At 44.6% G+C, this 24,343-nt stretch overlaps 2 protein-coding genes across 4 annotated transcripts in view; one reads left to right on the top strand and one right to left on the bottom strand.

Moving 5' to 3' along the window:
* LOC143782896 (RNA-binding protein 12B-B-like) overlaps positions 1–2,118 on the bottom strand; it is a 29,330-nt gene extending 27,212 nt beyond the window's left edge. Inside the window, exon 1 of one of the 2 annotated variants that reach the window (XM_077270862.1) lies at positions 1,809–2,118. The gene's annotated coding sequence lies outside the window, so the exon portion shown is untranslated. The remainder of the gene's footprint in view (positions 1–1,808) is intronic. The other variant, XM_077270861.1, reaches the window with a different exon arrangement.
* Positions 2,119–2,143: 25 nt separating this feature from the next.
* LOC143782895 (RNA-binding protein 12B-like) lies at positions 2,144–22,716 on the top strand. Of its 2 annotated transcripts, none has more exons than XM_077270859.1 (3): positions 2,144–2,287; positions 10,464–10,494; positions 20,402–22,716. In XM_077270859.1, exon 3 carries the CDS (start codon positions 20,427–20,429, stop codon positions 22,503–22,505), a length of 2,079 nt encoding a protein of 692 aa, XP_077126974.1. In that variant the 5' UTR covers positions 2,144–2,287; positions 10,464–10,494; positions 20,402–20,426; the 3' UTR covers positions 22,506–22,716. The 2 variants fall into 2 exon arrangements, with proteins under 2 accessions (XP_077126974.1, XP_077126975.1); XM_077270860.1 differs by lacking the exon at positions 2,144–2,287 and adding an exon at positions 2,435–2,631.
* The last annotated feature ends 1,627 nt before the right edge of the window (positions 22,717–24,343 follow it).

Genomic DNA, 24,343 nt, shown 5'->3' with positions numbered 1-24,343 from the left:
AGCTAGTAAAGCCACACTGATTATTACTTATTGCCACCCAGTTGTTAACATGAGTAGTAATACCATTTAATATGGACTGGCCCCTTCTAGGTAACCTGGTTTTAATACCTGTCAGACACAGGCATGGTAGCTGGTGTATCAGTCATCTAAATTGAGTTACCAACTCCCAATGGTCTATCTATAAGTGACCGAATTCAAATCATTGCCTACCAGTCATTTCCACAGTCATACTAGTGAATCTATCATTAATGCTCCCTTAAGGAGCTTATTGTATTATTTTTGGTCCTATCTGAAATACCATAAAGTGCACTTTGACCCTTATATTTTAGATATTTTGTGCACCAACACACTTCACTACACTAGCTCATGCTAGGTAAAAGTCAGCAGCCATTACCACTACTAATGAGGGCTTTACACAAGCAGCGTCATCGCCGATTATGCAAAACTAGCACATGTGCGCCGCTCATTTCAGCAGCACGACTCATCTCTGAAACTGGGTGGTCGCTTTGTGGCTTCAGAGGCGCACTGTGCATGTCCAGAGGTTCAGAAGTTAGCTTCCGGTCATGCACGGTGCGCACCTCTGAAGCTGGGAAGCGTCTACCTACTTCAGAGATGCTGCCGAAATGAGCGGCGCACACGTGCTAGATTTGCGCAAGTGGCGAGTGGGCAGCTCATGCATATTATGTTATCACACCCACAGGGGCATGGAAACAGAGCTGGTGGCAATATAAATGCTTTAAAAAAACAAACCCCCTCATTTGACCAGAAACACGTAATACAGGGCTGGTTAGGCAGGGCATTAATTGATACATAAGTGAATGCTGCTGAGATGGAGGGTCCAGATAGGTTCCTTTTACTATCCTCCCAGCCTTCTGTGCAGCAGCCGCACAGCATTAGGCCATTACTCTGCTGATTGACCCCGTAACTGCCAGTTAATATTTTGGGGCATGACAAGTTTCCTCCAAAGTATATGGGCGATCCAGAAGTAGTTACGAAGGGGCTGTCCCAGTAGTGATGCATGTATTTCACACTAAATGTCATTTTGACAACTGGACTAAGGTAAAACATTGCTCTTTTTTGCCTTACAGACTGTTTCCAGCACATCCATATCTAAAGGGCTTGTCCAATCCAAAAATCGATAAGTCTGCAATCACTCTGTGTGACTACAGACTTACGAATCCCCCCACCAGAGCACGCACTGTGGCAATTCGCCAGTTTATGACCAGTGACCACTGGTCAGTTGTAGCACTAGACTGGGTGCAGCCTTTCGCCATACAAGTGTATGGAGAGCGAGGCCGGGCCCACTGGCCAGATGTACGTGTAACACACCTGCCAGTTTGGGGTCTGACCACGGCGAATCTCCGGAGCGCCCCGTGCGTGGTAAGTGTAGTCACACAGAGTGACTGCAGGCTTACGATTTGGACCGGACAACCCCTTTAATGTGGTCATGAATGAACTGAGAGGAGCTAATGAAAAAGACAAAAAAATAAATGAAACTTTCTGTTGAGATGATCACAATTCACTCACTGTTGGATCCTTAGTTACCTCATTCTGCAGCCAGCAACAGACAGTGTAATACAGGAGACAATCAGTACATCATTTATCAAAACCAGCAGAAAAAAATGTGTATCCCCAGAGACATGCAACTTGGGTTCTAAAAAGAAGAACACTCCCTTTAAGTTCCTGCTTTGTAGCATGTGGCGCAGGCCGGGGCCCGGGTACTGAGGAAGCTAGGAAATGAAGGCTGTGCCCCGGCTGCAGGCCGCACCGCAGCTTCCCCTCACGGTAATAACACTATGAATACTCACAGTGAGCTGCACCGCACCGGCCCGGTCTCCGCTCACGACGCCAAGCCTCACCAGCTCCGACCACTAACGACGTGTGTGAAGATTAGAAAATGGCGGCCGCAGAAAGCGCGCTCTCAGAGCCGCGCATGCGCACAGCCCCATTTCACGGCCCCTCCCATTTAAAAAAAACAATAGTAATAATAAAACCCTTGGCCTCTATTTATTTCCCATACAGTCAAACCGAATAGAAATAAACAAATGTGATGGTTATATTCCGCACAGTATCGCCATCCGTTCATATTAATAACCGTTGGCAACCAACAAAATGTCTCCGTCCTGGTCAGCGACGCTGAGCCGGAGCCAATAGCTGACTAGTGACGTCACTGGCGCCTCAGCCCCGCCCCAGGCTTTTCACAAGGACGGAGCTGCAGGCGCCATTTTGGAAGCTCATCATTTTCGAGTGTGCGGCCGCACTTATCGCTGCTGGGGTGTGAGATTTGGTAAATACGGGCTACTTATTGGTACACTGGCTCAGCTGGCGGGAGCGGGTCTCTGAGGCCCCGGGGGTCGTGTGGGGGTTATCGGTGTGTTCGCGGCCTGTTTCCTGGCTGGGGCCTGCGCCGAGCTGTGTGGGGGGGCTGTCATGTGGTGTTCGTTGCCTTATTAGCTCGTGTGGTAGTGGCAGGAGAGCCGTGCTGGGACTTGTAGTACTGCTCTGAGAGGACTCCCCATAGTTGTGCTCCTTTCCTGGCATGACTTTTAGTATTTCTGTAGGATTTTCTTCCCCCCCAAATCGCCTTATTGGGCACCTAGAGGTGCAGCTGTAGCGCCCCTCGGACGGTTGGTGAGTACTACACGTGCCGTTGTGGTGGTGACGCTCGGCATGTGTCGCCCTGTGTTATTCTATGGATGCCTGCACATTACCGACTGCTCACCACACCGCATGCCTCCCTCATGGCCTCTTACACCAGCCCCGTTATCATAATCGCCTGGCCAAAACTTGAATTTTTGTTTCTGGTGGTATACAAATTTATTGCCAGCGCATCGCCCCAGAGATGTGCAGGCGATGGTGTGTACTGTATGTGGGGACAGGGCGGCCATATTGGCTATCGTTCTGCACCTGCCGGGTGCTGAACGGCTTGTATAGAATAGATAATAATAGTTTTTATTTATATAGCGCCAACATATTCCGCAGTACTTTACAATTAAGCGGGGACATGTACAGACAATAAATTCAGTACAAGTTAAGACAATTTAAACAGTGACATAAGGAGTGAGGTCCCTGCTCGCAAGCTTACAATCTACAAGGATGCTCGTTACTGGCCACTAGGACAGGACCGATGGTCGCCATGCTTCCGATGGTCATCACATTAGCGTCTCCCAATGGTCATTGTGGAAACTAGAGGCACTGACTTGGGCGCAATATGCCTTAAAGTATCTCAGCCTAAATGGGTTACCGTATTTTTCAGACTAGAAGACACACTGGACCATAAAATGCACCCCAAATTTTGGGCTGGAAAATAGCAGAAAAAAAAAAGATTTTTCTAAGATGGGGGTCCGTCTTATTGTCCGAATTTATGTTATCTTGCCTGAGGGCCGGCGGTGGTACAGCTGGGTTACAGAAGGCAGGGTCTCTTCCTCAGGAAGCCGGTGGTAGAAGTGGGGCAATTCTGCAGTCCTGGGGTGCGATGCTGTCGGCAGTGAGGTAGAGCTGGAGCAGAGTCCCATCCTCAGGATGCCCATGGCTTCAGGGAGATGACCGCAGGGAAACCGGTGATGCACTCTGCTCACTGTGGACACCGAGCTGTCGCGCCGCCACATTTCTGCCGCTGGCATCCTGAAGAAGGGACCCTGCTCAGGTCCACTCCGCACCGCCACAACATTGCCCCACCTGTGACACAAATCCCCTGTAAGCCTGCGTTCGTCTTATAGTCTGAAAAGTATGGTACTTAAATATTGAGGATCTACCCTTAAAGGGTGGGGGCATAGTCTGAAAAATATGGTACGTAAAGGGAACCTGTCACCCCGTTTTTTCCGTATGAGATAAAAATACTGTTAAATAGGGCCTGAGCTGTGCATTACAATAGTGTATTTTGTGGACCCCGATTCCCCACCTATGCTGCCGAAATACGTTACCAAAGTAGCCGTTTTCGCCTGTCAATCAGGCTGGTCTGGTCAGATGGGTGATCTTGCTTATTTTTCTGTTGGTGGCGTAGTGGTTTGCGCATGCCCAAGTCCAGAATCCACTGCACAGGGGAGGGAAAAGAGTGCGATCTGCGCTATTCCCCTGGTGATCGGTGGGGGCGGCCATCTTCCTGTGGCCACGCGTGCGCAGATGGAGCGCTCTGCTGCCCGGGGCTTCAGGAAAATGGCCGCGGGATGCCGCGCGTGCGCAGTTGGAGATCGCGGCGGCCATTTTCCTGAAGCAGAGATGCGAACTCTGCTTCAGGAAAATGGCCGCCGCGATCTCCATCTGCGCACGAGTGGCATCCCGCGGCCATTTTCCTGAAGCCCCAGGCAGCAGAGCGCTCCATCTGCGCACACGCGGCCACAGGAAGATGGCCGCCCCCACCGATTTGGATGGGGCAAGCCGTGATCGTGGCTGATACAGCAAGTTGTCAACTATAGTGGACAGCGGACAGTTGTGGGATTGTCACCTGTATGGGGAGGCTATTCTCCTATATCTCAGGTCAGTTAAAAGACTTATTGGCTGTCATTAAGGGGTTAAAGGGTGGGGGGGTCACCTGGGGAATATAACGACGCACCAATCCATAGGCGATTTACAGATTGGTATGGTTCCCAGTGGTCAGACGGCATCCCCTCCTAATAGTATGGAATGAGGATGCAGATTATCAACCATCACCCCATTCGTGGTCTATGGGACTGCTGTAAATATTGGAGCTCTGTGCTCTTTCAGCAGCAGATAGCCAGTGAATGGAGTGGAGGTTGAGCATGTGCATCTAATTCACCAGTTATTCAAGACGAGGCTATACAGAACCCGGGTTACACAGCCCTGATCTCAGATTGCTGGTGGTCCCCACAATAATTTTTCATCTTCACCCACTCCAGTTATCAGTAATATAACCTGTAAATTGGTGGCAACCCTATCCCAAGTCTGATATCAAACTAACAGGCAGGTAGTTGCTACCTACCTGTTGTGCACAGCCTCGTTCTTCCTCGACACAGAGCAGTCACACACACCTCTTACCAGGGATTCTGCTGCCTCACCTGACATCACAGTGGTTTCTTTTCCGCTCTGCTTTGTCGACAGGGTGTGACTTCTGACCATCATTTTGATTGACAGCTGGATCCCCTAATCAGAATGACGTCAGAAGTCACGCCCGTAGGCAGAGCGGAAAAGAAGCCCCGCTCTGTTGATATGATGTCAGCAGAGGAAGCCGAAATTCCCAGTACCACTCACTGGACACACAATCCCAGGAAAAGCAGAGGTTTAGATAAGGCTACTTTCACACTAGCGTCGTGCACTGCACGTCGCTATGCGTCGTTTTGTAGGAAAAAAAAGCATCCTGCAAAAGTGCTTGCAGGATGCCTTTTTTCTCCATAGACTTGCATAAGCGACGCATTGCCACACGTCGCAACAGTCGTGCGACTGTTGCGTCGGTCCGTCGCCACCAAAAAACGTTGCTTGTAATGTTTTTTGGTGTGTCGAGACCGTCTTTTCCGACCGCGCATGCGCGGCCGGAACTCCGCCTCCCTGCACCTCACAATGGGGCAGCAGATGCGTTGAAAAACAGCATCCGCTGCCCCCGTTGTGCAGCGCTTTCACTGCTTGCATCGATACGTCGCAACGACGCAATTCGTCGTGCGTCGTACGACGCTAGTGTGAAAGTAGCCTTACCAAACCACAGATTATACTGAATAATTTCTCACGAAACGTGATCTCAATCTACTCAACTCCCCGCTTTATAACACGATGCCTGCACATTGGACTGCATTTTCGTAGTGACAGGTTCCCTTCCAGTGCAGCTTCTTACCTACTTGGTTTCCCTCTATCTCCACCCCTACTCCCCTCTTGAGTGACAGCCCTAGTTTTATAGAGCCAGAGAAGGGTGTAGATAAAGGAAAAACGAGTAGGTGGGAAGGTGCATTTAAAGGGGATTGCGTAACATTGTTGTCACACGATCCCTGAAGCCAATCAGTACTGGCTTCACTCTATCTGCCTTCGGACGAATCACATACAGCAAATGAAAATAATACATTTTGCAACAATAAGGTTGCAAAGATCTTGAGACCACTCACTGCTTCTACCCATTACGAGATGTTTCTTGTGTGGCACTTTGGTAAAGAGACACCATTTTATAGGCCATCAGTTGAACCAGCTGATATTTTTCACTAAATGGCAGGATTGCTTTCTAATTACTGATAGATTTCAGCATGACTTTTCACCACTCTCTTTTCATGTGTTCAATACTAAGGTCTATTCTGAGCATGCTTGGGTGTTAACAGTGTCTTTTGCTTGCTCAAAGAATGTTCGAGACCCCATGGCTGCATGTCTCGTGGCTGTTAGCTGCAACACATGCAGTGATTTATCCACAACAGAAATTATGCTGTGGACTAAAAGAGAATTCTTGCATCACAGATCAATTTCCACATTGATGAGAATTATTGACTTTCTTACGAGAGTCTAGAGAAAATCCACACCAACTGCGGTACGTGTGGATGTGCCCTGTTTTTTTTGTTGTAAAGCTCTACTAGTTTAGATGTGGTGGAAAACTTTCTCTACAAATCTGATAATTGTGGCCCAGATTTGGCTGCAGATTGCATTAAATAGCAGAATCTGCGGCATCCGTAAAACAGTTGCAGCTGTGCTACATCCTGAGGATCACTGACAAAGTATTTAATTGCATCAAATACCGACACAACGCTGCTGATCCTATCTAGTGATGTGAATCTGCATTATACGCTGTTCAGATTAAAGACGAATCAGAATTTGTCAATCTGAATATTGTGGTATCCAATAGTCCGCTTCCACTTTGTTCTTTACTGGTGTGATAGCACGGTGGCTATTATTCAGTTTGTGATATTGTGAATGCTATCATACAGGATATTGTCTGAATCCAGTGGCTCTCAGGAGCATTAGTTAAAGGGAACCTATCACCCCGTTTTTTAAAAATTAGATAAAAATAGTGTGAAATAGGGGCAGTGCTGGGCTTTACATTACTGCCTTTTTGGTGCCTTTACACCCCCGTTAGGCTGCCGAAATACCTTTGTGAAGTGGCCGGTTTGTCCTGTCACTCAAGTTGGTCAGGTCGGATGGGCGTGGTCACAGCGCTGTTTCTCCCCCAGATCAGGCTCATCATTACGTTGGTGGCGTAGTGGTGTGCGCATGTCCAAAGAGAAGATCCACTGCCCAGGAGATTCAAAACAGCGCGGTCTTCGCTATTCGCCGTTTACCGGTGGGCGCGGCCATCTTTCCTGTGGCCGCGCGTGCGCAGATGGAGCGCTCTGCTGCCCAGGGCTTCAGGAAAATGGCCGCGGGATTCCGCGCGTGCGCAGATGGAGATCGCGGCGGCCATTTTCCTGAAGCCCCGGGCAGCAGAGCGCTCCATCTGCGCACGCGCGGCCACAGGAAAGATGGCCGCGCCCACCGGTAAACGGCGAATAGCGAAGACCGCGCTGTTTTGAATCTCCTGGGCAGTGGATCTTCTCTTTGGACATGCGCACACCACTACGCCACCAACGTAATGATGAGCCTGATCTGGGGGAGAAACAGCGCTGTGACCACGCCCATCCGACCTGACCAACTTGAGTGACAGCAGAAAACGGCCACTTCACAAAGGTATTTCGGCAGCCTAACGGGGGTGTAAAGGCACCAAAAAGGCACTAATGTAAAGCCCAGCTCTGCCCCTATTTCACACTATTTTTATCTAATCTTTAAAAAACGGGGTGATAGGTTCCCTTTAACTTTGGAACGCTTCAACATATGTTACTGATTCTTAGATTGTTCTTTCCTGACATGTTGTACGTCATGATAATGAATTTCTTCGATATGACCTTTTATTTGTGAAAAAAAAAGAAACAGAAATTTGGCAAAAATGTTGCAATTTTCAAGCTTTTATTTTTTTATACCCTTAAAGGGAATCGGTCAGCCCCAAAATCGATGGTGAGGTAAGCCCACCAGCATCAGGGCTTATCTACAGCATTCTGTAATGCTGTAGTTAAGTCCCCAATGTTACCTAAAAGAGGAGAAAAAGAGGTTAGATTATACTCGCCCAAGGGCGGTCCCGCTGCGGTCCGGGTCCAATGGGTGTCTCAGGTCCGGTCCGGAGCCTTCCATCTTCGTTCCATGACGTCCTTTTCTGGTCTTCACACCGCGGTGGAAATGTGAAAGTAGCCTATTCTAACCTCTTTTTTTTCCCCTCTTTTAGGTAACATCGGGGGGCTTATCTACAGCATTACAGAATGCTGTAGATAAGCCCCTGATGACTGTAAGCTTACCTCACCATCGATTTTGGGGGTGACAGGTTCCCTTTAAATCAGTTGTCACACAAAATGGTTACTAAATAACTTTGCCCACATGTCTACTTTACATCAGCACAATTTTTTTAAACATAATTTTTTATTTTTATTAAGCAGTTAGGTTAGAAGTTGACCAGCAATTTCTCATTTTTCTAGCAAAACTTACTAATTTTTTTAGTATTTTTAATATTTGAAGCGACTTTGAGGGGCCTATTTGTCAGAAAATATCCCAAAGTGACACCATTCTAAAAACTGCACCCCTCAAGGTGTTCAAAACCACATTCAAGAAGTTTATTAACCCTTAAGTTGCAATGTAAAAGGAACATTTTAATTTTTTTCACAAAAAATTACTTTAAACTCAAACTTTATTTTCACATGGGTAAAGGAAGAAAATGGACCCCAAAATTTGTTGTGCAATCTTCACCTACCTTATTTGTGGGGGAAATCTACTGTTTGGGCGCTCGACGGTGCTCGGAAGGGAAGGAGCACTGTTTGACTTTTTTTTAGTGTTTAATTTGCTGGAATAACTAGCGGACACCATGTTGCGTTTGGAGAGCCTCTGATGTGCCTAAACAGGGGAAACCCATTTTGGAAACACCCCTCAAGGATTTTATACCGGGGTATAGGGAGTATTTTAAGCCCACAAATATGACACAGAATTTGATATCAATTTTTGATAAGAATTTGGTTGTCATATTGAATATGTCACTAGAGTTGAGTGCAAGTGCTCGCTACTCCAGTTTCCATCAGGTGCTTATCCCTGCCCCGCATGTTTTGCATCTGTTAGACACCCAAAGAAAAATCCACGATGCTCCGTGCATACCCGAGAACCCGATGCAAACTCGAGTAGCGAGCACTTGCACTCAACACTAGCTGTCATGTTGGCATCTATTTTTTTTTTTTTTAACTTTGGGGGGGGGGGGGAAATTTAACCCCAACTTAACCCTAACCCCAGCTGCAAAGAATGGAAAAATAAAGAATAAAAGTTTTTATTTTTTATCTAACAAGGGAGCCTCGGCTACCCCTGGGAGCCGAGAACCCAGAGATTTTCTGACTCAGGGGAGGAGGGCTACAGTTTTATACCGTTGAGTTCCCTCAGCGGCTGCCATATTAATGCTTATCAGTGGTCATTAAAGGGAACCTATCACCCCGTTTTTTAAAAATTAGATAAAAATAGTGTGAAATAGGGGCAGAGCTGGGCTTTACATTAGGGCCTTTTCGGTGCCTTTACACCCCCGTTAGGCTGCCGAAATACCTTTGTGAAGTGGCCGTTTTCTGCTGTCACTCTAGGTGGTCAGGTCGGATGGGCGTGGTCACAGCGCTGTTTCTCCCCCAGATCAGGCTCATCATTACGTTGGTGGCGTAGTGGTGTGCGCATGTCCAAAGAGAAGATCCACTGCCCAGGAGATTCAAAACAGCGCGGTCTTCGTTATTCGCCGTTTACCGGTGGGCGCGGCCATCTTTCCTGTGGCTGCGCGTGCGCAGATGGAGCGCTCTGCTGCCCAGGGCTTCAGGAAAATGGCCGCCGCGATCTCCATCTGCGCACGCGCGGAATCCCGCGGCCGTTTTCCTGAAGCCCCGGGCAGCAGAGCGCTCCATTTGCGCACGCGCAGCCACAGGAAAGATGGCCGTGCCCACCGGTAAACGGCGAATAACGAAGACCGCGCTGTTTTGAATCTCCTGGGCAGTGGATCTTCTCTTTGGACATGCGCACACCACTACGCCACCAACGTAATGATGAGCCTGATCTGGGGGAGAAACAGCGCTGTGACCACGCCCATCCGACCTGACCACCTTGAGTGACAGCAGAAAACGGCCACTTCACAAAGGTATTTCGGCAGCCTAACGGGGGTGTAAAGGCACCGAAAAGGCCCTAATGTAAAGCCCAGCTCTGCCCCTATTTCACACTATTTTTATCTAATTTTTAAAAAACGGGGTGATAGGTTCCCTTTAAGAGATTAATAAAGAAATACTTTAGGTACATTATGCTTTGGAAATCTACCTCTTATTTTTAAAGCGAAAAGCATGGTTCAGATTTGAGAATCCAAACATTTAGGTCTTTCCTCTACATGTGGATGCCGACTTCATAAACATGCATAATCCACAGTGACTTAAATCGCCTTGAAGTGTAATTGTGTTTTTGTTTTTCTCAATGACCTAAAAATTTTATGTTTACATTTTGCTTTATTTTTGCAGCTAAATTCCTAGAGCCTCGGGCATTAAACTGGTAAGTATGCTGGGAGACTTATAACTTTTGAAGGCTGAGATCCTAAAGGGACTGTCAGCACAGAACAACTGTTCAAACCAAGTACTGACTCAGTGCTTATTGGCGATGCCAATCATTTAAATATATGTTCCCACCTGCTTGGTTTACATCTTATGTCCCCCTTCCCCTCCACCATTTGATAGACAGCTCTGGCTTCATAGAGGAGGAGCTAGCTGGAAACCAAGCAGATGGGAAACTGTGTATAAATGATTTGCCCCGCCGTGAGCGGCAGGATTAGTGTGAAAAGTCATTCCGTGCTGTCAGTCCCTTTACAGTGCACTTACATTGCAAAATTATCCAGAACAATCATTCCTAGGAACACTTTTTTTTTACAATAATTCTAAACAGTTCACTTATAACCACATCGAAAAGCAAAACATGTTTGTCTGGTGAAATTATCTTAGATTATTGTTCTCTGCAGTGCGTCGTAGTGTGTAAATAGGAATCTCGCTGTTGAGTGACACTTTTGTGCACTGATCTATTGCAGATCCTTCAGCACGCATCTGAAACTTGGTCGGCCTTTGTAAATAGGCCATTACACAATCGCAAATGGCAATCGAGCATCTGATTGGCGGTAGCTTAGTGTCCCAAGTCGGCCTGTCTAAGGCCGGCGTCACACTGGCGTGTTTTACGGATGTATGAGAGGCGCAGAAAATACGGATTGCATATGGTACAACGGATCCGTATTATACGGTCTTGTACGGCTGTAGAAAATCGCAGCATGCTGCGTTTGTCAGCGTATGGCACAAATAATCAGCCAATGAAAGTCTATGGGGGCGAGAAAATTACGGATTACACACGGACCATGCGTGTGACTTGCGAGAAATACGCAGCGGTGTTCTCTAGAAAAGCTGGCAATTCAGTGCGGTATACAGTAAAATCACACTGATAGAATAGGTAGAATAAATGTGTACCATAGAATAGGTATATATATATGTGTGTCAGTGAGATAGAGAGAGAGAGATATATAGCTAGATAGATAAATAGATATATAGCGCTAGACAGCAGAAAAGCCGGTAATTCAAATGCCGGCTTTTGCTCTCTCCTTCACAAGCCCGACAGGATATGAGACATGGTTTGCATACAGTAAACCATCTCATATCCCTTCTTTTATTACATATTCCTCTTTACTAATGTAACAAGTGTCTCTGTGTAAAATTTGGGGTCTCTAGCTATTAAATTAAAGGGTTAAATCCCGGAAAAAATTGGCGTGGGCTCCCGCGCAATTTTCTGAGCCAGAGTGGGAAAGCCAGTGACTGAGGGCAGATATTAATAGCCTAGAGAGGGACCATGGTTATAGGACCCCCCTGGCTAAAAACATCTGCCCCCAGCCACCCCAGAAAAGGCACATCTGGAAGATGCGCCTATTCTGGCACTTAGCCTTTCTCTTCCCACTCCTGTGTAGCTGTGGGATATGGGGTAATGAAGGGTTAATGTCACCTTGCTATTGTAAGGTGACATTAAGCCAGGTTAATAATGGAGAGGCGTCAATTATGACACCTATCCATTATGAATCCAATAGTACGAAATGGTTAATAAAACACACACACAGATTATTAAAAAGTATTTTAATGAAATTGACACATGGTGTTTTAATATTTTATTATACTCTTAATCCACCTGAAGACCCTTGTCACCTGAAATAAAGTTAAACAAAACAAACAACAATATTCCATACCTTCCGTCTTTCAGTCTTGTCCCACGCTGTAAATCCATCTGAAGGGGTTAAATCATTTTACACCCAGGAGCTCTGCTAATGCAGCTGTGCTCCTGGCTGTAAAACTTGGTGAGTGAATGAAATGCAGGGGAATGTACTGTAGTTACCTCGAATCGCGGTGATGCGCCCCCTGCTGGATGAACTCGTATGTACTTGAGCTTGGGAAAATATTCTGAAAAGTTCCCAGGCTCGAGTTCATATGAGTTCATCACAAAGTTTTACAGACAGAAGCACAGGTGCATTAGCAGAGCTCCTGGGTGTAAAATGATTTAACCCCTTCAGATGGATTTACAGCGTGGGACAAGACTGAACGACGGAAGGTATGGAATATTGTTTGTTTTAACTTTATTTCAGGTGACAAGGGTCTTCAGGTGGATTAAGAGTATAATAAAATATTAAAACACCATGTGTCTATTTCATTAAAATACTTTTTAATAATGTGTGTGTGTGTTTTATTAACCATTTCGTACTATTGGATTAATAATGGATAGGTGTCATAATTGATGCCTCTCCATTATTAACCTGGCTTAATGTCCCCTTACAATAGCAAGGTGACATTAACCCTTCATTACCCCATATCCCACCGCTACACGGGAGTCGGAAGAGAGAGGCTAAGTGCCAAAATAGGTGCATCTTTCAGATGTGCCTTTTCTGGGGTGGCTGGGGGCAGATGTTTTTTTTTTTTTTTTTTGGGGGGGGGGCAATAACCATGGTCCCTCTCCTGGCTATTAATATCTGCCCTCAGTCACTGGCTTTCCCACTCTGGCTCAGAAAATTGCGCGGGAGCCCCACACCAATTTTTACCGGGATTAAACCCTTTAATTTAATAGCTAGAGACCCCAAATTTTACACAGACACTTGTTACATTACTAAAGAGGAATATGTAATAAAAGAAGGGATATGAGATGGGTTTACTGTATGTAAACCATGTCTCATATCCTGTCGGTTTTGTGAAGGAGAGAGCAAAAGACGGCAATTGAATTACCAGCTTTTCTGCTATCTAGCGCTATATGAAATATTAATATATATATTAGACTGTGTTTTTTTTTAGAATATTTGAGCCGATGGATCCATGATATGTCCATTTTGCAAGCCTGCGAGAAAAAAACGTCATACGGATGACACACGGATAAATTTGTCCGTAAAAATCGCATCCTCGCATTGAATACGGAACAGTGTTTTGGGACAATTACTGCGTATTACGGCCGTAAAAAACGGACCATATTTTCATACGCCTAGTGTGACGCCGGCCTAACTGATCTAGCTGCTAGTCTGGCAAGCATGAAGCCTTAAAGGGAAACTGATAGCAGAATTGTGCAGAGTAACCTACAGACAGTGTCAGGTTGGTGCTGTCATTCTGATGATACCAAGGGGCGGATGAAATCCATCTTGTGGTTGTTGTTAAACTCCTTCACCCCCGGAGCTTTTTTCGGTTTTGCAGTTTCGTTTTCAGCTCCCCCCCCCCCCCCCCTTCCCAGAGCCATAACTTGTATTTTTCAGTCAATATGACCATGTGAGGGCTTATTTTTTGCGGGACGAGTTGTACTTTTGAACGACACCATTGGTTTTACCATGTCGTGTACTATAAAATGGGGGGAATCCAAGTGAGGTGAAATTGCAAAAAAAAAAGTGCAATCCCACACTTGTTTTTTGTTTGGCTTTTTTGCTAGGTTCACTAAATGCTAAAACTGACCTGCCATTATGATTCTCCAGGTCATTACTAGTTCATAGACACCAAACATGTCTAGGCTATTTTTATTTATTTTTTTTTATCTAAGTGGTGAAAAATAAATTCCAAACTTTGCTAACAGAAAAAAAAAATTGTGCTATTTTCCGAGACCCGTAGCATCTCCATTTTTCGGGATCTCGGGTCGGGTGAAAGCTTATTTTTTGCGAGCTGAGCTAACATTTTTGATACCATTTTGGTGCAGATATGTTCTTTTGATCGCCTTTATTGCATTTTAATGCAATGTCACTGCGACCAAAAAAAGTAATTCTGGCGTTTTATAAAAAAAAAATTTGCTCGCTATGGTTTAGCAATCAGGTTAATTCTTTTTTTTTTTTTTTTTTTTTCTTATTGATCGGGCGATTCTGAACTCGGCAATACCATATGTGTAGGTTTGAAATTTTTTTTTTTTTGTTTGTTTGTTTTATTTTGAATGGGGGTGAAAGTGAGGTGATTTAAACTTTTATATTTTTTTTCAACTTTTTTTTTTTTTTTTTTTTTACTCTTGCCATGCTTCAATAGCCTTAATGGGAGGCTAGAAGCTGGCATAGCCTGATCAGCTCTGCTACATAGGAGCGATGCTCAGATCGCTCCTATGTAGCAGAATTGCTGCATTGCTATGAGCGCTGACCACAGAGTGGCGCTCACAGCAATCTGGCATCAACAACCATAGAGGTCTTCAGGAGACCTCTGGTTGTTATGCCAACTCACCGATGACCCCTGATCACGTGTCTGGGGTCAGCGGTGCGCAGATTTCCGGCCTGATGGCGGAAGCGCTTGTTAAATACCGCTGTCAGCGTTTGACAGCGACATTTAACTAGTTAATAGGCGCGGGTGGATTGCGATTCCACCTGCGCCTATTTCAGGCACATGTCAGCTGTTCAAAACAGCTGACGTGCCCCGGCTTTGATGCGGGGAGCCCGCATGAAAGCAGGGGATCTGCCATCAGATGTACTATTCCGTCCTGTGGCAGAAAGGGGTTAATCTTTTATTTTCTGTTGAGATTCTCGTGCTCTGTGGCGACCTGTGTGGGGTTTCATGTAGTGCTCTACTTAGATATTCATACTGATGGTTTATGACAGGTCACTGATCCCTCAGTGACCTGCCTCCATTTTACATACTGAATACAATATGTTTTGAAAGAAAATATATAAAATTCAGCAGGCAGGCGACAGCACCTGCGCTGTAGCAAGATTGCCTCTATAATGTCTATTTAATTATTTACTATAAATTTATTCAGGGAAAAAAAATCTCTCAAAATTGCACCGTACGCGCCTGCGCAGTAGCATCTATACGCGATCCGATAGATGTGCTCAGTCACCACCGGCGCCATCTTGTCGGATACTTTTTTTTTTGCTTTTTTTTTTTTTTTTTTTTTTCCTCTTCTAGCAAAATGGCGTCTGTGCAGTAGCATCTATTGGACCGCCTATAAATGCTACTGCGCAGGCGCGGCCTGCGTCATTTTGCGAGGTTTTTTTTTCTCTGGATAAACTGAGTGGGTGCGGAAAATATTCAGACCCCTTTAAATTTTTCACTCTTTGTTTCATTGCAGCCATTTGGTAAATTCAAAAAAGTTCATTTTTTTTCTCATTAATGTACACTCTGCACCCCATCTTGACTGGAAAAAAAACAGTAGAATGTAAAAATTCTTGCATATTTTGTTAAAAAAGAAACTGAAATATCACATGGTCATAATTATTCAGACTCTTTGCTCAGGCGCTCCTATTTAAGTCACATGCTGTCCATTTCCTTGTGATCCTCCTTGAGATGGTTCTGCTCCTTCATTGGAGGCCAGCTGTATTTAATTAAACTGATAGCACTTGATTTGGAAAGGTACACACCTGTCTATATAAGACCTCACAGCTGACAGTGCATGTCAGACCAAATGAGAATCATGAGGTCAAAGGAACTGGCCAAGTAGCTCAGATACAGAATTGTGGCAAGGCACAGATCTGGCCAAGGTTACAACAGAATTTCTGCAGTACTCAAGGTTCCTAAGAGCAAAGTGGCCTCCATAATCCTTAAAGGGGACCTGTTACCCCGTTTTTTGAAGATGAGCTAAAAATAGCGTTAAATAGGGGCAGAGCTGGGCGTTACATTAGTGTCTTTGTGTGCCTTTATTACCCACCTATGCTGCCGAAATACCTTTGTAAAGTCGCCGTTTTCTGCTGTCACGCTGGTCTGGTCCTATGGGCGTGGTGACAGCGCTGTTTCTCCCCAGAATCTTGCTCATCATTACGTTGGTGGCGTAGTGGTGTGCGCATGTCCAAAAGGCGAAGCCACTGCCCAGGTGATGAAAAACAGCGCGATCTGCGCTATTCTGCCGTTTACCGGTGGGCGCGGCCATCTTTCCTGTGGCCGCGCGTGCGCAGATGGAGTGCTCTGCTGCCCGGGGCTTCAGGAAAATGGCCGCCACGATCTCCATCTGCGCACGCGCGGAATTCCGCAGCCATTTTCCTGAAGCCCCTGGCAGCAGAGCGCTCCATCTGCGCACGCGCGGCCACAGGAAAGATGGCCGCGCCCACCGGTAAACGGCTGAATAGCGCAGATCGCACTGTTTTTCATCACCTGGGCAGTGGATTCGCCTTTTGGACATGCGCACACCACTACGCCACCAATGTAACGATGAGCAGGATTCTGGGGGAGAAACAGCGCGGTCACCACGCCCATAGGACCAGACCAGCGTGAGTGACAGCAGAAAACGGCGACTTTACAAAGGTATTTCAGCAGCATAGGTGGGTAATAAAGGCACACAAAAGACACTAATGTAACGCCCAGCTCTGCCCCTATTTAACGCTATTTTTAGCTCATCTTCAAAAAACGGGGTGACAGGTTCCCTTTAAAGGGAAGAAGTTTGGGACCACCAGAAGTCTTCCTAGACCTGGCCGTCCAGCCAAACTGAGCAATCGTGGGAGAAGAGCCTTGGTGAGAGATGTAAAGAAGAATCCCAAGATCGCTGTCTGAGCTCCAGAGATGCAGTAGGGAGATGGGAGAAAGTTCCACAAAGTCAACTATCACTGCAGCCCTTCACCAGTCAGGCCTTTATGGCAGAGTGGCCCGAAGGAAGCCTCTCCTCAGTGCAAGACATGTGAAAGCCCACGTAGAGTTTGCTAAAAAACACAGGAAGGACTCCCAGACTATGAGAAATAAGATTCTCTGGTCTGATGAGACAAAGATAGACCTTTTTGATGATAATTCTAAGCAGTATGTTTGGAGAAAACCAGGCACTGCTCATCACCTGCCCAATACAATCCCAACAGTGAAACATGGTGGTGGCAGCATGGGGTGTTTTTAGCTGCAGGGACAGGACGACTGGTTGCCATTGAAGGAAACATGAATGCAGCCAAGTATTATTATTATAGCGCCATTTATTCCATTATTATTTACATGTGAGGAGGGGTATACATAATAAAAACAAGTACAATAATCTTAAACAATACAAGTCACAACTGGTACAGGAGGAGAGGACCCTGCCCGCAAGGGCTCACAATCTACAAAGTACAGAGATATCCTAGATGAAAACCTTCCAGAGTGCTTTGGACCTCAGACTTGGCCGAAGGTTCCTCTTCCAACAAGATAATGACCCTAAGCACACAGCTAAAATAACAAAGGAGTGGCTTCAGAACAACTCTGTGACCATTCTTGACTGGCCTAGCCAGAGCCCTGACCTGAACCCAATTGAGCATCTCTAGAGAGACCTGAAAATGACTGTCCACCAACATTCACCATTCAACCTGATGGAACTGGAGAGGATCTGCAAGGAAGAATGGCAGAGGATACCCAAATCCAGGTGTGAAAAACTTGTTGCATCATTCCCAAGAAGTGTCATGGCTGTACTAGCTCAAAAGGTGCTTCTACTCAATACTGAGCAAAGGGTCTGAATACTTATGACCATGTGATTTTTTTTTTTATTTTTTTTTTAAATAAATTTGCAAAAATTTCTACTTTTTTTTCAGTCAAGATGGGGTACAGAGTGTACATTAATGAGAGAAAAAATGAACTTTTTTGAATGTAGTAAATGGCTGCAATGAAACGGTGAAAATGTAAATGGGTCTGAATACTTTCCGTACCCACTGTATATCGCCAAATAAAATAATAAAATGGACATTATAGATGCGATCATGCTACAGCTCATGCACCTGCCTGCTGAAAGTGAATTTTTTTGTTTTTCTCAAAATATCCATGTAATTATTTTATTTGGTGATATACATGTATTCGGAAAGAAAAATTCTCTCTCAAAATGGCACCGGCTGCGCCAGCGCAGTAGCAGCCATCGGATCGCTGATGGATGCTACTGCGCAGGCGGCACCATCTTTGTGGAGACTCTTTTTTTTTTTTTTTTTTCCTCAAGCAAAATTCCTCTAGTGCCACTCTGCTAGAGGAAAAAAATTGTCTCCACCAAAATGGCGTGGCCTGCATAGTAGCCTCTATCAGTGATCACATAGATGCTACTGCGCAGATGCCACCATTGAGAAAGTTAATTTTTCTGAATACATGTATATCACCAAATAAAATTATTACATGGGTATTATTCATGCGATCATGCTACTGCACATGCGCCTGCCTGTCGAATGTGAAACTTTTTTTTTCCTTCAAAACCTATTAAATATGTAAAATATTGGCAGGCCACTGAGGGGAACAAGTGACCTGTCATAAGCCATATAGATGAATATGTAAGCAGAGCACCACGTAATGACCCCCCTGCCACTGGCTGCCTCGGAGCACGAGAATCTCATTAACAAAAAACAAAGATTAAACAACCATCACAAGACGGATTTCATCAACCCAGGTATAAATGTATCAGTGTAACGGCACCAATCTGACACTATCTGTAGGTTACTCGGCACAATCCTGCTGACTGTTTCCTTTTAACACTCCTAACTAGTGTTGAGCGATACCGTCCGATACTTGAAAGTATCGGTATCGGAAAGTATCGGCCGATACCGGCAAAGTATCGGATCCAATCCGATACCGATACCCGATACCAATACAAGTCAATGGGACTCAAGTATCGGACGGTATTCCTGATGGTTCCCAGGGTCTGAAGGAGAGGAAACTCTCCTTCAGGCCCTGGGATCCATATAAATGTGTAAAAGAAAGAATTAAAATAAAAAATATCGCTATACTCACCTCTCCGACGCAGCCTGGACCTCAGCGAGGGAACCGGCAGCGTTGTTTGTTTAAAATTCGCGCTTTTACTTGGTTACGTGAAGTCCCGGCTTGTGATTGGTCAGGGCGGCCATGTTGCCGGGACGCGGACCAATCACAGCAAGCCGTGACGAAATTACGTCACGGCTTGCTGTGATTGGTCCGCGTCCCGGCAACATGGCCGCCATTAACCAATCACAAGCCGTGACGTCACGGGAGGCTGGACACGCGCGCTTTTTAAAATGGGCGCGTGTCCAGCCTCCCGTGACGTCCCGGCTTGTGATTGGTTGCGCCGCGGTCAACCAATCACAAGCCGGGAGGCTGGACACGCGCGCATTTTAAAATTTTAAAATGGGCGCATGTCGAGCCTCCCGGCTTGTGATTGGTTGACCGCGGCGCAACCAATCACAAGCCGGGACGTCACGGGAGGCTGGACACGCGCCCATTTTAAAAAGCGCGCGTGTCCAGCCTCCCGTGACGTCACGGCTTGTGATTGGTTAATGGCGGCCATGTAGCCGGGACGCGGACCAATCACAAAGCCGCGACGTAATTTTAAAATCCTTAAGGACCTGAAATTACGTCACGGCTTGCTGTGATTGGTTGCGTCTCCCATGTGACTGCGACGCAACCAATCACAACGCCGGAACGTAATTTTAAAATCCTGAAGGACCTGAAATTACGTCACGGCTTGCTGTGATTGGTTGCGTCCCGGTCACATGGGCGGCACGCAACCAATCACAAGCCGGGACTCACGTAAAGGAAAGAAAAGCGCGAATTTTAAACAAAGAACGCTGCCGCTTCCCTCGGTAAGGTGCAGGCTGCGTCGGAGAGGTGAGTATAGCAATATTTTTTATTTTAATTCTCTCTTTTACACATTTTTACATTAATGTTGTTTCGATACCGATACCCGATATCACAAAAATATCGGATCTCGGTATCGGAATTCCGATACAGCAAGTATCGGCCGATACCCGATACTTGCAGTATCGGAATGCTCAACACTACTCCTAACCCATTTCACGTTAGAAGCCGTAACATCCTCCCCTATATAATGTATGTAATGTTTATGTAATTGGGTTGTGTGCAGTACTTTTGAATGTAGTTATCCTGCCTTTTCGTACATCTTTTTATTTTCTGGTTTGTTTTTTTTATGTGCAGTTCTTGTGTAGGCGTGATAACTATTTCTATAGAAAGCACAGATCAGATGCTTTGTTATATGTGCATATATTTTACTTTACCATATATTGACCATTTTTGTTGTGCACTTTTGTTTTCAGGTGACAATCTTTCAGACCCTTAAAAATGGCTGTAGTGATCCGCTTACAGGGGCTCCCTGTTTCTGCTGGTACTGTTGACATTCGTCATTTTTTTACTGGTTTGAAAATTCCTGATGGAGGAGTGCATATTATTGGTGGAAAACTTGGTGAGGCATTTATCATATTTGCAACGGATGAAGATGCCAGGCGAGCCATGAGTCGGAATGGTGGTGTCATTAAGAACTTACATGTGACTCTCGTGCTTAGCAGCAAGACAGAAATGCAGAGTACTCTGGAAATGAGCCGTAAAACTAACAAAAATCCAAAGCATCCAGCTGTACCACCTTCTGGTGATACGAGCCGATTGGAAATGGCGAAGAAAGGAGGAAATCAAATCAGTGTGTCAAAACATAAGGAATCATATGTACAGAAGTATGACAAAAAGGATGCATATTCTAATGATGTCTATGTATCTTGTTATGGGCTGCCATTCAACGTAACAATGGAAGATATGATTCAGTTTTTTAAAGGCCTAGATATTACTCAAGTTATTTTTCAACTGCGTGAAAATGGTCTTAAGACCGGAATTGCCTTTGTGAAGTTTGCAAGTGCAACAGATGCTGATGGAGCTATGAAATTTAACAATGAATATATTCGTCATAGGTTTATATCGATAGCGAAATCGACAGAAGACAAGTGGTTGGAGGCCTTAAACAACGGTGATGAACTACACTGCAAACCAAAGAGCCGAGCAAGATCTAGGTCGCCACAAAATCAACAGTTTTATGTGCATCTGAAAAACTTACCATATATAGTAGTAAAGCAAGATATTAGGCATTTCTTTTCCGCACCTGATATAACAGATTCTCAGATTAAATTCCTGCTTGATAAGTATAACAATCAGACAAGAGAAGGCTTCGTCATGTTGAAAAGTGAGAGGCAATACGAGAAATGTCTTGCTTTAAGCAAAAAGGAATTAAAGGGTCGGCAGGTGTTCATTTTCCCTATTGCTAGGAAGGTGATGTTGGAGTTAATAGAATCTTATGAAACACAAGCCCTACCTAAGCAACGCAACACGTATGAAGAAAATCCACAGCAACGCGACATGTATGAGGAACATCCACAGCAACGCAACCCGTTTGAGGAACATCCACAGCAACGCAACCCGTATGAGAACCATCCACAGCAACGCATCCCACATCAGAACCATCCACAGCAACGCATCCCACATCAGAACCATCCACAGCAACGCAACCCACATCAGAACCATCCACAGCAACGTGACATGTATGAGGAATATCCACAGAGACGTGACATGTATGAGGAATATCCAAGAGGAGAATCATCTAATCTAAAGAGATGTGTATACTTGAGGAATTTTCCTTTCGACGTGAGTAAAGTTGAAGTGCAAAAATTCTTTGATGGATTTCTTGTACATGAAGATAATATCTTCTTGCTTTTTGACAATAAAGGAGTTGGATTGGGAGAAGCTTTGGTTAGGTTTCAATCCGAAGAACAGGCTATGCGTAGTGAAGTATTGAATCGTCAACATTTTTTGGGAACAGAAGTTTTTTTGACTCGTATTTCTGATGAACAGGCGAAAGAGTTTGGTGCTTTCAATAATGCTCCAGTGACACATTCTCAAGGGTATAAAGATGAGTACATAAATGTTCCACTACCACAAGCCCATGAAAACTCTTACATGGGGCCGAACTTCGACCGTAGGGAGTTCAGAAGTCCTCCAGAAAGGCAACATGGTTCTTATGCAATGGAGCTGGGTGGTAGAGATGAGTCTTATGACAGGCTTGACAGTGGAAATGCAAATTACAATGATTTCAATACTTTTTCGTCTCCTGCCCGAAACTTTGATGGCGGGTCATCAGGAGCAATAATACGTATGAGAAACCTACCTTACGCTATAACCAATGAAGATATTTTAAACTTTTTCTATGGCTATAACATCATTCCCGATTCTATTGATGTAAAATTTAATAGAAAAGGAATGTCCACAGGGCACGCTACAGTCTGCTCCCCCAGCTACGAAGAAGCAATGATTGCCGTGAAGGAGTTAAGTGACAGACCCATTGGATCACGGAATATTCTTTTGTCTCTCACCAGGATTTGAAAGGACTGGATGGACTTGGTTTTAGCTTCCTTTTAACCACTGTCTCAAATGTTTGAAGTTTAACAGTAGTTGGATTTTTTTTGTAGTTTCAAACATTTGGTCTCAAGAAGACGTAAATCTAATTTTTGTTAGTGAACACATTCCACGTTTTCGCTTCAGTTACTATTGTGCTATATGGTTCATTTTGATTAAAATGTTGTCCTGTAACCGAGCAAGTCTTCAAACTTATTTGACAAACCTCAGGTACATCACCTTTGTATGCAAAAATAAACTTAAGTTGGGACTTAGCTTAGACTGAAGACGACTATAATTTTCTTTTTAATATATAAATGATCTGAGGCTTAAGCTTTTTTTTTTAGTTTTTTTTTTGTTGTTGCCAAAAAACTAGTTGCAAGTTTTGGAATTGGTCAGTTATCGCAAACATTTTCTGATGTGTATGCGAATTGTCCTATGAAGCTTGTGATATGATTCGGAAACGCACATGGCTTGACTAGGAAGTTGGGTAGTCACTGAACTGTACTTGGTATTGTTTAAGGTATATTAGGTCCTGGAAACCTTGCGTTTTATTGTTTCTAACTATTTTGGATTGCTTGTGTACTTTGTGTTGTTGTTACCCTGGTTTATTTTGAAAAATTGCAAATTGATGACAGGGCTATTTTTTCCTTGTGTTTAGTGTTTGTTTTTTGCTAATCCTTTGTTATATTTAACACTTTACCAGTTTTTGGTTTCAATCGGTTCATTGTGGTTCTACATTGTTTAACTGCAGGATTTGGACTATGGAAACTTCATGCAGTGTGGAATCTAGCAACTTATGATATTGGAGACCTAAGAATTTGGCTAAAACCGTGTGACTTATCTGCAGTTTGTCTCTCTAAACATTGGAGTGGCAAAGCCCGGGATATGTTTTACAGATGAAGCACAAGCCAACTTTTCTGATCAACAAGGATGTCAGGTTATAAATAATGGAAATGACAGCTGGCGCAGGACAAACTTTTGGCACGTAGGTTTTGGTTTGATAGTGGTCTGAATTTTTGTTAAATGTTGTGGCTTATTTTGGATGTAGGTCACGATTCCTCAGGAAGTTGTAAAGACTGTGGCTCTCCCTTACCAAATTTTTTCATTTCATTTGGTTAAAGATGTCATTGTTGCAACCATATCCATTCAGTTAATTGCCACCCTGGAGTAAGCAGTACACTAAATCTCTCTATACCCCTTTTTTCTAAGAATAAGGAAGTTGTCATTTGGGGAGGGGGGGTCACAGAATCAAGAATTATCTTAATCCTATTTAACTAAAACTTATTGTACAAAATGAGCAAAAGTGAAGTTTGGATTATTTGTCCAACTCAGGATCAGTATAATGCACTTGTCTTAAATGCGTAAAGGCAGGTTTTGTTAGGTATGTCTGTGACAAGTAGACTGGGGATATAAAAATTAAAAAGCTTGAAGCAAGAACATAAGATTTACTCCAGTTTAATGTAAGGTCGATGGTAGTTTAGTCCTCTCCATGAAAACGCCTCCAACGAATGCTGGATGTACAAATACATGTATTTGCATTTAGGTTAATCAAATGGCGCTATGGTGGATGTCCACAGAGTAATCCAAAAATAGTGCTTACGGTTCTCATCACTTTCCTAACAAAGATGCAGTTGGTTTAACAAAACTGAACCTAACACTGGACGTAAAATAGGCAGATGAAGATGAAACGAGGACCTGAATGTAACATGGACATAAAACTGCAACTCGTTTTGGATCAATATTTTTGCAATCCGAAGCAAATATATTGGTGAAATATGGTTTACAGATGGAGAAAGTAGGAATTGAATCCAGATATCGGTTTT

The sequence above is a fragment of the Ranitomeya variabilis genome, chromosome 6, assembly GCF_051348905.1.
Source record: "Ranitomeya variabilis isolate aRanVar5 chromosome 6, aRanVar5.hap1, whole genome shotgun sequence".
NCBI lineage: Eukaryota > Metazoa > Chordata > Amphibia > Anura > Dendrobatidae > Ranitomeya > Ranitomeya variabilis.
This window is presented reverse-complemented; position numbering and strand designations above follow the sequence as displayed.

What these genes read in the sequence shown, in the direction of transcription:
- LOC143782895 (XM_077270859.1), top strand. Translation starts at nt 20,427, where the DNA reads ATGGCTGTAGTGATCCGCTTACAGGGGCTCCCTGTTTCTGCTGGTACT.